The 16,336-nt window shown below is 37.7% G+C and overlaps 1 protein-coding gene across 1 annotated transcript in view; it reads left to right on the plus strand.

The window, feature by feature from the left end:
- CACNA2D1 (calcium voltage-gated channel auxiliary subunit alpha2delta 1) overlaps window positions 1-16,336 on the plus strand; it is a 514,071-nt gene that overhangs the window by 406,395 nt on the left and 91,340 nt on the right. Inside the window, exons 11-12 of the mRNA XM_022554402.3 lie at window positions 9,640-9,798; window positions 14,630-14,734. Of these exons, the coding sequence (XP_022410110.1) occupies window positions 9,640-9,798; window positions 14,630-14,734 (264 nt within the window). The remainder of the gene's footprint in view (window positions 1-9,639; window positions 9,799-14,629; window positions 14,735-16,336) is intronic.

Below are 16,336 nucleotides of genomic sequence, written 5' to 3' on the forward strand. Positions count from 1 at the left end.
CCAAATACATTTTAAATACCCTTTTCTCTCTCTTCTTCTTCTGGGACCCCTATGATGCAAATGTTGGTATACTTGTTGTTCCAGCAATCTCTTAAAATGTTTTCACGTTTTTAAATTTGTTTTTCTTTTTGCTGTTCTGTTTGGGTGGTTTCCATTATTCTGTCTTCCAGATGACTTATGCATTCTGCTGTATCACTTGGTCTGCTACTCATTCCTTATAGTGTGTTGGGGGTTTTTTGTTTGTTTTCTCCAGTTACTGAATTCTTTATTTTTGATTGGGTCTTTGTAGTATTTTCTAGTTCTCTGTTAAAGTTTTCACTGTGTTCATCTATGCTTTCCAGTTAACATTTTTATTACCAATGCTTTGAATTCTTTATCTGGTAAATTATTCCTGTTTCATTAGCTCTTTTATTCAGGGATTTTCTTTTGCTCTTCTAATTGAGAGCAGTTCCTCTGCCTTTTAATTTTGCTTAAATTTCTCTGCCTCTATGAATTTAGGTGAAGCAGTTACCTATTGCAGGTTTTAGTTGTTTTTTTTTTTTGCTGTACACGGGCCTCTCACTGTTGTGGCCTTTCCCGTTGTGGAGCACAGCCTCCAGACGCGCAGGCTCAGCGGCCATAGCTCACGGGCCCAGCTGCTCCGCAGCATGTGGGATCTTCCCAGACCGGGGCACGAACCCGTGTCCCCTGCATCGGCAGGTGGACTCTCAACCACTGCTCCACCAGGGAAGCCCTGCAGTTTTAAATGTGTGTGCGTATGTGAGAGTGTCCCTGTACAGACTGCATGTGCCCAGTGCCTTTGGTGGGAGAGCTGGATTTGACGTGGATGTAACATCTTTCTTCAGGATGTGCTGGCATCTGTCACCCTGGTACGGGGTGGGACTGCACACAGAGGGGTAAAGCTGAAGTTGGGTGTGAGGCAAGACTTCCCCTCTGCTCACTGGGCATCACTGCCCTGTTGTGGGTGGGGTCTGATCCCAAGCTGCTGGAGCAAAAGCCTTGATGGTCAGGCCTGAGTTGTTTCTGTTCTCTTTAAGTTTGTGTTTTCCTCTCTCCCCCAAAATAGGATCCTTGCCCCAGAGTGGGGGGCATGCTGAAGCCAGGGGGGCCCATGTGAGCTCTTGGCTCCTGTTGTCCACAGACGGGAGTCAGCTGTCTCAGATGAGCTGCTCTTTCAGGTGCCCGCAGTTGTTTCCCTTGCTCTGCTCAGACACAGCCTTGGGTGCCATTGCCTTTTGTCCCTCACAGCTGATCACAACCCTAAGACTCTGCTGCCCCCACTCTGTGGTAGAGCCACACCACAGGCCAGGCAGGGCGCACATGGACTCTCAGCATATATTGGGGCATGAGCTGTGATGGAGCAGCTGCCGTCAGAAATCTGCGCTTCTTCTAGGCGCTGCTTGAGTAAGTGCCAACAATGGCCACTGCCAATCCACCCAGGCTCCACCCTGGGATGGGGTCGCCTCGGTGTCCCCATGTTGAATCTTCTTCCCAGTTGTGGCCACCCCAGAACCAGTGCCGCACTGTGACATGGGATGAGTGGGACCAGGGCGTTCTCTCAGGTCGGGCTGAGCCAGGCAGTAAGGTGGTCATGGGCCACCAGCAACCGCTAGAGTAGTCTTCTCTTCACCCTGATTTGGGAGCAAGCCAGCGCATGCATGCACCCCTCACAAGTGACATCCAGGCTTCCCGCAGCCCTCCTGTTCATTGCAGAGGTCCTCCCACCAGCCAAAGGGGGCAGGACACCAGCACTGGGCTGCCCCATCTGTGGCTCACACCGCACGCTCCCCAGGGACGGTCTCCATCTGTGTAATCTCCCTTTTCCTTTGAGTCCCCTCCCAGCGGCACAGGTCCTGACCCAATCACTTTTCTTCCCTTCCTACCCAATTACATATGTATCTTTCTTACAGCCTTGGTTGTACAGGAGTCCTGATGACAGTTTCCAGTTAGTTTTCAGTGAGAATTGTTCTACATGTTAATGTATTTTTGATGTGTTTGTGGGGGGAGGTAAGCTTCACATCCTCTTACTCTGCCATCTTGATTGATCTCATTAGGACTTGAAGTTTAAGAAGGAGAAAAGAGTATATGAGATATATGTATAAGAGATGAAATGGAGGAACAGATGTGGAATTGATGAATAATTTTTCCTGGAATGAAAAGCTGACTCATGTGAAGATACCAGTTTGTCCCAAAATTATTGGAAAATGTGGTTTTAATTTGACAAAAGATGGTTCTGAAGTTCAGTAGGAAAATAGTGGTGGAAAAAGTAGCGTGACAGAGTATGGCAGCTTATTCTTCTGGCATAAATTAAAAGTGATTAGACACCATGGAGGAGAGTTTCAGGGGTTTGGGTTTGAAGTAGAGTCCTGACCTTGGTTGTTGAGTGACTCTGAACACTTTCCTTGACACTCTAAGCCTCATTTCCTCAACTGTATAATGGAAACCATATTACAGCTAAGACTTTAAGCTTGGTCAAGGTTAAGTGAATTAATACATGTGATGTTCTTAGATAGGCATAGCTGTGATTTTCAGTACATGTTAGCTAATATTTTTATTATTAACATTAAAAAGTAAGAAGCTGGTGAAATAATGGGAACAGTAAAGGAATATGTATCCAAATAGTAAAGGAAATGTATCCATAATCTTAATTTATTATATATAGTGGATCAGGAACCAATAATTACTCAATAAAAGGGAAAATTGGGTATTTGAAAAAAAAATTACTTAATCTAATTGTCCCCTCATACTATTGGGGAAAATAATTTCCACCATGACTAAACACCAAAATGTAAAATAAGCAAACAAAACCATCAAATATTAGTAGAAACTGTAGATGTTTATTTACCTGAATAATGGATGGTTTTCTAAGCATAAAAATATTTTAAGAAATCATAAAGAACAGGATCAAAAGTTAAAATTAGAAGGTAAACAACAAACTGGAAAAAATAGGACTTAAAATTCACAGGTTTATATGACAAATAATATGTGAGAAAAACTTTCACTTCATTAACCACTGAGGAATTCAAGTAATTATTGAATATTGAAATATTATTTTAAATTACAGTTTAGCAAATAAAAATGTTGTGTGTCTGAGAGTGCAGTGAGACTCTCACACATATCTAAATTGGCGCAATATATCTGGAAAGTAATTTGGCAATAGATAAAACCTTAAAATCATTCTTAACTAGGAATATGTACAAATGCATGTGGGTAAATGCTATAAGCTATTTTCTCTGGATTTTAGAATAACCATTTTGTTTCTTTATAATATTTCCTAGTTTCCTATGAAAAATGGGAAAATAAAAATAAATAACAAATATTTTAGTAGGAATAAAACAACCAAGATTTTTAAGATCACAGCCTCTGTCCACTTTCCTTTTACTTTCCTTCATTGCCATCTGGTGTCCAAAATGTAGATCGCTTCTGATACCACAATTTGTAACTACTGCCTGATACGCAAAATTGTTTGCAGTTTATTTAACTTAGTTTATCCATTTAAATTACTTTATATAATATAAATTTGTTATATAAATTATTTACAGTAGTTAATTATGTAAAGTAGTTTACTTATATTTTATAATTTTAAAAAATCCCATGTTCCAAAGCAGGCCAGCCTGAATTTGAGTTGTTTTTGCTGATCATCTACACAGCGGGAGCCCATAATTTCACACTGTATTTCTTTTTCATGGCAAAAAAAAAGAGTTTGAAATACATGGATGAGGTCAGGGGGTGGAAATTAAGGACATACTGAATGGTCAGACAAAGATTAAATGGGCCACTTTTTCTCTGCAGTTCCAAGTGGAAGAATATCACCTTTGGATTTATTTTGCCTTTAATTCTTCAACAGTCTAGGGGAAAACTACTTGAGCCCACCAACCTCTTCAGTGGGAGCCTTGGTACTCCATGAAGGTGTATTATAGGTGCCATTTCTAGACAAGGTTGCTTTTCAGGAACTTGATGCCTCTTTGACTTGTGTATATCAAGGCAATGTCAGCATTTCATCGTTTGTATCCCAGGTTAATCCAATGAGCAGCAGAGCGTCCTCTCTCAGAAATATTTTGTGGATGATTTCTTATTCAGCACAGGACTTCAGAACAAAAAATAGACCTTGCCTTTACAAAACCAAGAGTTTAAGTTATTTCATTTGAGAAATTAACAATTTGTTTGGATCTTAAATTATCTTTTAATTTGATATGTGTACTTGATTGTGATATTTAATAGGAAGGTTCATTGGAAGCATTGAAATTTACTGTTCATGGTTATTCCCAGAGACTGTTTCAAGAACTAAACTAATGTTTGAGGGCTACTTGTACCATCCCAGTAGTGAGCTTTATTTAAGGGTCACTAAAGCTGATATTGTTTATATGAATCTTTCTCATGAATCTAGAAATCTATTCTTATTTCTTATGAAGTATACTAATGTTTTTACTAAAGTAATTTTTAAAACAATAGAGTTGAGGTTGATTGAACATTTACTATGTGCCGGGCTCCATGCTAGGTGTTCTGCATGCATCTTCATTTGGATATTTTAATAGTGTCTTTTTGGACAGAGTATTTATATTTATAAATGTACAAATTTAACAAGATATTGCAGAACTAAAATACAGGTTCTGTACTTAGAAGCCTTTAGCTAAATTATTGATCAGTATTTGCACTGTCTTCTAATTTTCTTAAACTCCATACATTCATTCAGTAAATATTTATTTTGTATGTTTATTGTACACCAATTATATGGATACCTATTAATATGTCAAGTACAGTGGTGGGATGGCTATTTTCTTTTTTGGCCATGGCTTTTAATCCAGTCAACGTGTCTATAAAGATATCATACAAAGAAATATAGAATTATGACTGTGATGTATTCCATAAAAAAGATATATCTAGGCCTATGAAACTTTTAATGGGGTGATTTGACCTAGTCAGGGAAGATCATGAAAGCCTTTTATAAGGAAAGAATGTTGAGGTAAGTGGGACAACAAGTGTTGTAGGCGGAAGGAGCGGGGTATGTGGAAGAAGAAAACAAAAGAATGTGCAAATGCTGGGGCAGAGAAAGAAATCCCTCCTCATTGCTACCCCAGATGCTCACATTAACCCACATACCTTCCTGTCTCAGAGTGCTAGCAGAGATTTTTCTCAGCATTTCTGATAAGGGACCTACTTGGTTGAATTTTCTAGAATTGGGAAGGAATGAGCACGACGGTAGTTTGGATTTGGGGCTCTGTAGGATTAGTTAAGTATACATATTTAAAAGAAGTATTTTCTTAAGAGATTACAAAAGCAGGACCCCTTAAATCTATTTTCAGTCACCATGTAGCATTTCAAAGCTTTATAATGCTATATTATTAGACTTTTGCCCTAAGTGGTGGTTAATGTATTAAATATGTGGTTTATAAATTACAGTCTGGACACATGTCACCAAAGACAGTAATTTCAGTTCGTGAAAGTAAATCTGTTCTTTTTTTTTTTTTTCTATTCTAAAAACAAGTGAGTCTAAGATGTCTGTGAAATATATACTTACCTAAGTCAGAACTTTTCACATTTCTCATTCCTTTCTTGGAGAATAAGGTTTGCCATAGGGACTTATACTTTGTAAGTTATTCCTTTCTCTGCATTATTTATGAGTTTTGTTATGAGTATAATTGGAGTATTTCTGTTATACACCACTGAATTTGTATTTAATGAATTGAATTTACATTTAATCAGTTTGTGTTAAAGTGACTTAATGAGATGCTTCACTCTTCTGTGTTAAAAGCAGGTTAAGGCCAACCAAAAGACTCCGGGCAATACATTATCCAGTGTTCATTTTCTGCATAACTTGTAATTTTATCAAGTTTCATGATTTAACTAAATCACATACTAGCATTTCCTGTAATCATTTCTAATGATTCTTTAAGGTCAGATGTTTTACCGTTAATGTATTGGCAATCTATTTTTTATTTTTACTTTATTTTTTTACTTTCTAACACGGAAATTCTCATATTCTTTTGCTTTCAAAACAGGATGTGTAGCATAAGATTGTGTCAGATTATCAAATAATGGGGGGGGGGGAGGCAGTGGGATTTGGATCTGAAGATACTGACTTTTCAGTGTTTGACTTTATTGAAAACAAGTATATTGGAGCTTTGTTCTCATATATATGATGTACCCAAAAGTAGTGTTCCAAGTAAAAGTGAGAGAGAACTCAGTATTTATCTTTGCAAGACATTTAACTTCCTGTTTTATCTATACTCTCTCCAAACCTTCCACCTCCTGTTTTACTTTATCCCGATGACCTTGCTTCATGGTCCACTGGAGACAAAAGCCACAGGCAATAATATCATTTCCCCACACCAAATCTCTGTACACCCAGCGACGGGACTCAGCCCTCGCTCTTCTTTCCCAGTACAATGAAGTGGATACATGGTTTCTTACAGGCTTGTTCCTCTAGGAGCATCTGTGTCCCATCCTTCCCCATCTTCACAAGAGCTTCGTTTTTCACCTCTGTTCTGTTGCCTGCAACGTTTTCTTCCTTCTCTCTTCAAGGTAAATCCTCTCTTGCTCTAGTGACCCTTCACTTTCCTGGTGGCTCAGTGGTTAAGAATCCGCCTGCCAATGCAGGGGACACGGGTTCGAGCCCTCGTCTGGGAAGATCCCACATGCCACGGAGCAACTAAGCCCGTGTGCCACGTCTACTGAGCCTGCACTCTAGAGCCCGTGTGCCCCAACTACTGAAGTGCACGCGCCTAGAGCCTGTGCTCCGCAACGAGAGAAGCCACCGCAGTGAGAAGCCTGCACACTGCAACAAAGAATAGCCCCCGCTCATCGCAACTAAAGAAAGACCACGTGCAGCAATGAGGACCCAACACAGCCAAAAATAAATAAGTAAAATTAAAAAAAAAAAAAGAAACCTCTCCTTGACCCCCGTCCACCCCTTCAGGGACCACCCTGTTCATTCTCTGCCTCCCAGCCGAGGTGCTCTGAAGACTTGCCTCTGCACGGGCTAATCCCTCCCATTGTTGTTCAGCGCGCTCCATTGTGTTCCACCCACCCCACCCCACCCCCGACCTCCAGACACTGCCTGTGTAATGGGGATGAGTGCAGTGGGTGCTTTTAAGTCCTCATCTTTCCTGTCTCTGTCCCGCAGTGTGTTCTTCTTGAGACTCTTTTCCTCTCATCATCTAAGGCAGTCCAGTCTCCTGACTTCCTTCCTGCCTCCAAGGAATCTTACTCCTGCTCAGTTTTCTCAGAGACCCCTCCTCTGCTTCACTTTTAATCACATGGCTCTAAACCAAATTTCCCTGCTGAAGCTTTCCGTGTTTTTTATATTAATCAAGACTTCTTCTGAGCCTCTTGCTTTCAACGTTATTTCTTGACATCTTTATTTGCGTATCTCACATACTGAAATCTCACCCACACTTGAACTGTGTGCTTCTCTCCCCTAATCCTGAAGTGTCCCTGAACCCGTCCCTCCTCCGGCCACGCAGATGCCCCTGTCAGAATTCTCTTCGTACTCAACGCAGACCCAGTGCACCATCACAAGCTAGTGATTATTTCTCCAAAATAGGTTTTGAACCCCTCTTTTCGGACCATCTCCATGAATAACAAAGCCACTTTGTCTGTTCAGCTGGGTTACCGCAATAGCCTCCTAATTATTTTCCATCCTTTGAATTTTGCTCACCTGACATCCAATTCCTAAACAGCAGCTAGGGCTAGCTGTTAAAGTTCTAGATTAAATTGTTTTGCATTTGGCTTAAAACCTTTTGTGACTGGCCGTTCGACAGAGAATACATGCCTAATTGTCTAGCATTTCCATTAGACCCTGCCTCCGTCCCTGAGCTCATTTCATGTCATTAGTCCTCATATGAAACTGAGCTAAACTCTCCATCTTTATGTTTCCCTAAGAGGCTTCTTTTCTTTTTGTCACATCAGGGCCTTTTTACGTGTTGTTCTATCTGCCTGGAATGTTCTTCCTCCATAGTCTTCAAGGAAACATTTCTGTGGAATCACAGGAAATGCCAGTTCTTAGGGAATTTTCCCCCCAACTGCTTACAGTCCAAATCACAACCCATTCTCCAGATACTATCTCTTAGAGATTAGGATTATATTGCTTTACATAACTCATCATGATTTATTGTATATTGAGAGGCACTGAGGGAGTAGTTAAAATCCCAGACTCTTGCTACAGTGCTAGTCTGAATCCTGACTCTCTATTACTTATTTGTTACGTGACTATGGACAAGTCATTTAACTATGCTTAAGGTTTCTCATGGATAATAATACTACTTACTTGCAGCGCATTTTCAAAGAGGAAATGATTAATATTTGTAGAGCAAATAGTCAATGCAGCACAAAGTGAACATGTATAAGTGCTTACCTACATATATAAATGTGTGTGCATAATTTACCTCATGTCTGAAGGCACAGAGCTCTCACCTACCACAACTCTGGACATATAACAGGCCGCCAATGAATATTTGCTTAATGGATTGATGAATTGTACAGTGTACCTTATCACTAGGTTTCAGGGATCATCAGAGAAAAAAGAATGATGCATTATATTTATGAGAATAGATAATCACTTATGTAAAAATACATTTTGGCTTGTGATCCACCTATTAAAATCATTATGTGCTTTTGATCTGAGAATATCTTCAACATTTGATCTGGCCAGCCCCTTTCCTTTTAGCAAGTATGTTTTTATTATCATTCTCATTTTGCTTTTGCAGATGTGACAGTCTAGGCCCCAGGAGCCTAAGGGGCTTGTACCCATAGCAGAGTTAATAAATGATAGGATGATCCCATTCATTTTAGCGCCCTGATCTTCTTGCTAGAGTCCTATTCTTATCTTTTTGGAAATATACAGTGAACTGTGTGAATACTTTTTATACGGTTGCTGAAATTACTTTGGTGATCATTCTTAAATTTTCAATTGGGGCAGATATTATTGGAGTTTGTTTTCTCCTCCTACAGACTCTTTGTTGTTCAGGCCCTTATCACTCACAGCAGTAACTCTGCCATGACCTGCTTGCCCTTTCTCTTGCCTCTGTGATTCTACTGCATTCCCTATATAACCTCTAGAGTGATAGTTCTGAAAGGCCACTCGTTGTTCTTGGGTCTCTCAGATTACTTTCCTGTTTCAACCCCCATGGAAAGACTACCATCAAATTTCAAATTTACTAACCGTCTCTTCCTGTCATTCTGTGTACCACTTTTCCATTTAGCATTTCCTCATGCGAGGCGAGTAAAATGCTCAGTTTCTCCCTGTATTCTGTGCAGGCATCATCATACCATTTCTGCATTCTGAATATATGTCATTGTTTGTTGAGAGTTTTGTGTTGTTGTTGTTTTTTGTAATCTAACTGCTCATAAAATTTGAGAGCTGGGAGGGACCTCACATAACTCAAATCCCAAATTTATAATCAGGGAAACCAAGCTAGGTTCAGGAAAGTGTCAATAAGCGACAGGCTAATACAGTAGGGGTTGGGGCGTGGATGAAAATTACTGTTTGATCTTTAGTGCACTTCTGTTACCAATCTACTCACTTTTCTTTTTGAAAGAGAAAGCAATGCAGAAGGATTGAGAAGTATAACACAAATTCAGTAAAAATTACATGATTGATTTTAATGTTGGTTTATACATTTACCTTTTTATCTTTTGCAGTTTAACAGCAATGCCCAGGATGTAAGCTGTTTTCAGCACCTTGTCCAAGCAAATGTAAGAAATAAAAAAGTGCTGAAAGATGCAGTGAATAATATCACAGCGAAAGGAATCACAGATTATAAAAAGGGCTTTAGTTTTGCTTTTGAACAGCTGCTTAATGTAAGTATTAATACTACCCCCTTTTGTCTTTTATTATTGAATTGTAGGACCTGAATTTCAATATCCTTGTAGTTACAGCTCTGTAGGGTTAGATAACAGTTCTGTTTTTCATTCATTTAGAAAGCAGATGTGTCTAGGCAGTAGAAATGTTTGAACTTTTTTTATTTTTAAATCCAAAATTCAGAAGGTGTACAAAATGTAGATTTTCTTTTTCTTTTAGATCTTTTCTTCTGCCCTCTTTTTTCAAACTTTGTTTAAAAAAACACATTTGTAAGGTAATTATTTAATTTAATTTTGAAGAAGCACTGGAAACTTAGTTGGGACATTTAGAATATCATCTCTTTTGTCTTATCTCAGTTAGTACTGTATTTATTTGGAAACTTGTGCTGTCAGCCATCAAATGGTTTCTGGAAATATTTCAGTTTTAAACATCTAGTTTGAATCTTCAGGTTGTTCCTAAATGTACAAAAAGGTCCAAATGGTTAACATCAAGGTAGACAGGAAGAGCAGAAATTCCTTCCAAAGAGAAAATTCCCTTGACTGAATCATCAATGTCTATAGTTAGGCTTTTAAATTCTGGCACACCTACTACCTGTCCCATATCATAACAATATTGTAACATGAATCTCACACTGCGGACTAGTATTTTCAAATGGCCATGTTGTCTGTTTCATTTGAACTATTTGAAAGCAGGAGCTATCATTCAGGTTTGTATCTCTTCTGAAGCAATATTATTGCAGTGGTTCAGAGTATGGACCTAACATCTCTCTGCCTTGGTTTCCTAACTGGGGTTGTGTAAAGAATGTCCACAGAATCGGTGGACATAGCAAACCACATAGAAAAGCACATGAGACTGTAGGCTGTTGAGTTGGTGTTATAATTAATTAATAACTAGCATGTGGCTGGGACAGAATCAGCACATAATTCCTATCGTATTTGCTGAGTCACTAAATAAGCCCTTATATTTGGTCTTTTCTGCAAACTTGATTTCGTTGTTCCCGAAGTAAATCTTCTAAACAGTTTTCAAGATCTCTGATTGGGTGATGACTCATTGATTTGTTCATTCAGCCAATATTTATTGAGTGCCTCACAATTTATCCTGTCACAGTGCTATTGCTGAAATTCCAGACATAAACAAAACCATTTGCTCTCAAGAAGGTCGAGCATAACATGCTAAATCATCATTTCTCATATAACATGTTAGTGCTGTTACAGGGTATTCACGGTGTGTTTGCTCGGAGCAGCTTGGGGAAGGGGGCTCAACTTACCCAAAGGAGGTCAGAAAATTGTTGCACTTTCTTGAAAACAGGATTTTGAAGAATGAGCAGAATCTAGGTAGGTGGTGAGGGAGATAAAATGAACAGCATCGACAAAGGCACAGAAGCATGGGGTGTCATGCACATTGAAAGAATTGCAGGTGGATTGGTATGGCTGGGCCATAAGCAGTAGGGGAGAGGTGATGGAAATGGGAAGACCATAAGCTGTCTTTAAATGAAGTGTGTAGGAGCAAATGAAAAGTTTGTGGTAGGAGAAAGACATCATCCGACTCTACGTTAAGAAGCTATTGTAGAAATCCTGGTGTTGGACTAGACATGCAGAGATGTTAAGGCGAGTGACCTGATTGGGTGGGTAGGAGGGGTTGCGGGGAGGGGGAGGGGGTGATTCCAAGTTCTCTGAACCGGAAAACTAGGTGGATGGTGGCACAGGAGTCTACAAAGAGGGAATGTGAGAGTAGAATTTTCAATTATTTAGAGTTTGAGGTAGTGATATTTTTTTTAGATACCATTAGATAAGCAAGTAAGGAGTTAGAAAAGCAAAGAAGTTCCACACTGCAGTTTTCAGGGGAAATTTTCTTTGGTAAAATGCATATGATTATTAAATAATGTATGTTTATTAATAAAAAAATGAAAACTCAAAGCTTTGAAAATCAAGCATAATTGATCATTAGAGTGGAATATATTCTTTCTGTAGTAAAGGAATGTGAAAGGTTTTTATATTAACTTTTTTCTCTTGAGTCAATAATCAAGTTTTCTAGATCTTGGCATTTTAATTATTCCTCTTAGTGTTGTTAACTGGCCTCACTCATTCCCTCCTATTCAGGTTTCCGTTGTGAAATGATGATGAGAAGTCTCAAGCCTAATGTACTATTTCAGAGGCAGTCATGTAGAGGGGCCACGTTAACTCGCACGTTCATTATTAGTTGCTGATAAAATATGATCTAACTCCTATTGGCCTCTCCCACTGCCTTTACCAAAGTTGTAAATCATTTTTAATATGTCCTCAATAGTAAACCTCATGTGTTTTGCTTTCCACATGTCACTTAGATATTGCAATTCTTCATTTTAAAATAATTTTCCCAAATGCCATGGCTTGCCTTATTGAGCTGAAGCATGTTCTGTTACCTCTTTCAGACACTTCTAGTCTTTTTCTCATCATGCAATGCCATTCCTTCTCTTTTGTTTGTCCCGGCAAGGTTTACCCTTAAGATCACTGAATCAAGTGTCAAATAGAATTAGACGTTAAGATTTGAATTAGTTTTCAGTTAGCATTTCATAAAATATTGACAAATATATTGAGATGCATTTTTCCAAAAAAATTTTATTGAGTGCATATGATAGATGCTGTGCTACATACTGGCCACACAGAGATACAACAGTGTGTCATGAAATACCATATTAACATAAATTACCAACCCTAGCTGTTGTATTTTTATTGACATAATCAATTTCTTTCCTTGGCTTAGTTCCTTCCAAGCCAGTTACGTATACTTCTTGTGACTGTGTGATTCTTTAGATAGCTGCAAACCCAGTGAAAAATTGCTGAGATAGACTCTGCTTTCCCACAAGTCCTGAGGAAAAAGGATGTTGAAAACACATTTCTGCGTTCCTCTTTTTGTGGGTGTCTTACGAATGATCAGCAAGACTCAATGTGCTAAAAGTAGCTTTGATACTTGTATTTAGTGATAATAATAAGAATACCGCCACTACTTCAAAAAATGAAACCAAGTTCTGTTCTAAAAACTTCAGTTACTTTATCACTTTTCTGAGACAGTCCTTTAGGTAAATATTATTTTGCCCATTTTACATACGCAAATAGAAAACACAAGTCATTAGAGAAACTAATTTTAGTTTAAGGGACTTCAATACCTTTCACAAAATTATTTTGATGATAAAATATGTAAATTTTTGTATGGTCAAATTTTCAGATAATTATCTTCAAAAATAAGAATGGTGCCTGAATGTGATAAATTGTATTAGTTAATACTTGAGTTTTCACAATACTTGGTTAAAAGCCTTAACTCCGCATGGCCTAATGGCCTAGTCAATGGGATAAGAATATATGAAACAGGATCTTTTCATCAGTAAAGCAAAATGTTGTCTTCATTAACTTTTCCACAGGAAATGGGATTTCCTTTTTTGACAAATAGGAATAGGGACCTTCAATAAGCTTAAATACTATAGGAGAATTAGTGATTTTTAAAAAAATGTATTAGTCACTTAAACACCAAAACTGTGCTGTCCAGTGTGATAACCATGATCACAAGTGGGTGTTGTGCACTTGAAATGTGCCTGGCCTGAACTGAAATGTGTTACACGTACACACTGAAATTTTAGTACTTATTATGAAAGAAAAAAAAGTATATTATCTCAGTAACTTTTATATTATTTGATGTTGAATTGATAACATTTTTGAACGACTGAGTTAAATATGTTATTAGAATTTCAGATATTTCTTTTTACTTTCTTTAATGTGACCATTAGAGGGTTAAAATTACAAATTAGGCTCACATTGTATCTCCTTTGAATATTGCTGAACTAGAGGGTTGACATTTTCGAAGAAGCTGAGCATTCATAAATTGGTGTGAATCTTTTGTTCTCAACACTTTCACAAACACATTTCACAACAGTAGAAAGGCTGAGATTATAATTTCAGACCTCAGAGAAATACAGCTTTCTAAATTAATTGTGCATTTTCATGGCCCTTTGATGCTAATCCATTGTTTACCTAAATCCAACTCTTTGGGGACCTTAAAGAAAGTGTAAGAAAGGATTTACCACTGGAATTGAGTCTTTCAGGATTAGAATATGTGTGGCTGCTTGCGAGCAGATAGGAGAATATTCTGGAAGTAGCTGTCGACATTTACAAAGATAGGAAAGAGAACTGGGCATTAGGGATCAACACTGCAGTTTCAGAAATGTAAAGTGAATAAAGTGAGATGAAGGAGGGAAGAGAGGAACAAATGTTTGTGAATAGATTGAAAATATATGTGAAAAGCTATGCACATTTTATTATATTATTTCTTTGTTTTTCGTGTAAATTATAGGGGTATACAATTGACATCATGGCCATTAATTAATTTAAAACCCATTTATTAATTAACCACTGAGAGGTTATTACGTGCTAGGCATTCATCTAGGCAAGGAAACAACACTGAACAAAAACGACACAAGTTTATGCCCTTTTGGCATTTAACATTCTATTGGGAGAAGCCAATAATAAAAAGACAAACAAAATATATACTACATGTAAACAAATGTGAAATGCTATGGAGAAAAATACAGCCTGGGAGGGGAAAGTTGTCAGGAAAGTCCTCACTGGTAAGGTGACCTTTGATCAGAAGCCTGAAGGAAGGGAGACCCGTGGGTGTTGGGAATGAGGCAGAGCCCCTGTGTAGGGATGCGTAGGCCTGGCTTGATCCAGGAACTGGTTCTTAGAATTGACTTATTGAGCAGATACTTCAGTCATTACTTGCAACCTGTGCATGCTCTTTCCATATTGCTTTTATACTGCCTACATTTTATTATGAATGATACACATTTTTTTTTAACAGTATAATGTGTCTAGAGCCAACTGCAATAAGATTATCATGTTGTTCACGGATGGAGGAGAAGAGAGAGCTCAGGAGATATTTACCAAATACAACAAAGACAAAAAAGTGAGTGTAATTTTTCCAATGTTTGAAATTTAATAGTAATTTAGGTGGTTTTTAAAGAGAGAGTGGCGGGGGTGGTGAGGGAAGACATTTTTGGTTAAAACATTAGTGTGCTGATTATAAAGTCATACAGATGGATTATAAGCTAATCACTGAATTAAATGTTAGATATCTTCTGTGAGATTCATAAGTACCTTATGACTAATTCATTAATAAAATAATTTGAAATTATAGAAGCCTATATAGGAATATATTTGTTTCTTTGTTTGTTCTACTGCAGAGGAAAGTATTGTAGAAAGACCTGTTTTGAAAGTTCACCCATGTGGCTGAACCTACTGATAGTGTGGAAAATATCAAATGTAACTGTTTTTTCTAGCACTGCTACTATCAGCTTATTTCAATTTTCTGACTGACTCTCCAAATTTTATAAAAGAACAATGATTCTCAACTTGGTTTGTTAAAATGCTAAGGATCCATAAATAAGTAATGAAAAATTATAACCTATATCTTGTGTTTCCACAATTTCAACAGAAATTGTATATTTCACAAGGGGACTCTTAAGGGTAAAATGCCAGTTTACTTGGCTTTTAATTGAAATTTTTACCATTTTGAGAGGTGTGACTCGTCATTAACTCTAATGAATTGTTTTATATGTGTGTGAGGAATTAAAAAGAGAAAAAAATGTATATTAATACATTTAGGTAAATATATATAAGTTATATATTTTGGCAGGCAAAATATTGTGAATAATGGGGTAGAGTATTGATGAAAAAATCTGGGACACTTTGAAACACCCTTAGGTACTTTAAAAATGATTGGAGTTGAAAACATAGACATATTGGGTTGGCCAAAAAGTTTGTTCAGTTTTAAGTAAAAATAAAAGACACATTTTTCATTTTCACTAGGAACTTTATTGAACAACATATTCATTAACCGAGTGACCTTTTTGGCCAACCCAATACACATACCTTCAAATTATTGAGTATTGAGTATTTTTAATACTCAACTCTTTGATACTGCACATGCTATTAAAGTATAATGTCATATGACATAAGTTTAATGCAAGGGTTAAGTTTTTTTAAAACACCTGGTGACTTTGATTATAAAGAAGAGCTGTTCCTTTTGAAAAAGTTGATAAATGGACTGAACTGTTAATAGACTGAATATTTTCAAATAGTAACTTGATTTTGTGAATATTTGTTTCAAAAACATCAGTAGAATGAAAAGTAATGGGAAGATACAGATGTATTAATCTAAGATGTAGTGTGCATTACTTACTTTATTTAGTAACTGCTACTCATTGTTCAGAATCCTGGGCAATCATCACCCCCTGAAGGATGTTCCTGACACTTTTCTCCCACTTCAGGCTCATGCTCTGATCCCATATAGCACAGTGTATTCAGCCCTACGCGTCCCTCACACTGTATTCTACCCACAAAATCTCTTCTCTGTTCCCTCTCTAGATGACAAGGTCCTATAAGACTGGGCCTTTGTATTGTTTAACTTTGAACTCTCATCATCCTGCAGAGAACACAGATTCAGAGATAGTTCTCAATACATGGCAATAAGTAACTTGAGTATGTCTAACAAAAGTTGGAAGCATGA

Source organism: Delphinapterus leucas, chromosome 9 (assembly GCF_059928025.1).
Source record: "Delphinapterus leucas isolate spDelLeu-1000000601 "Yukka" chromosome 9, BTC_Dleu_Yukka2, whole genome shotgun sequence".
NCBI classification, from domain to species: domain Eukaryota; kingdom Metazoa; phylum Chordata; class Mammalia; order Artiodactyla; family Monodontidae; genus Delphinapterus; species Delphinapterus leucas.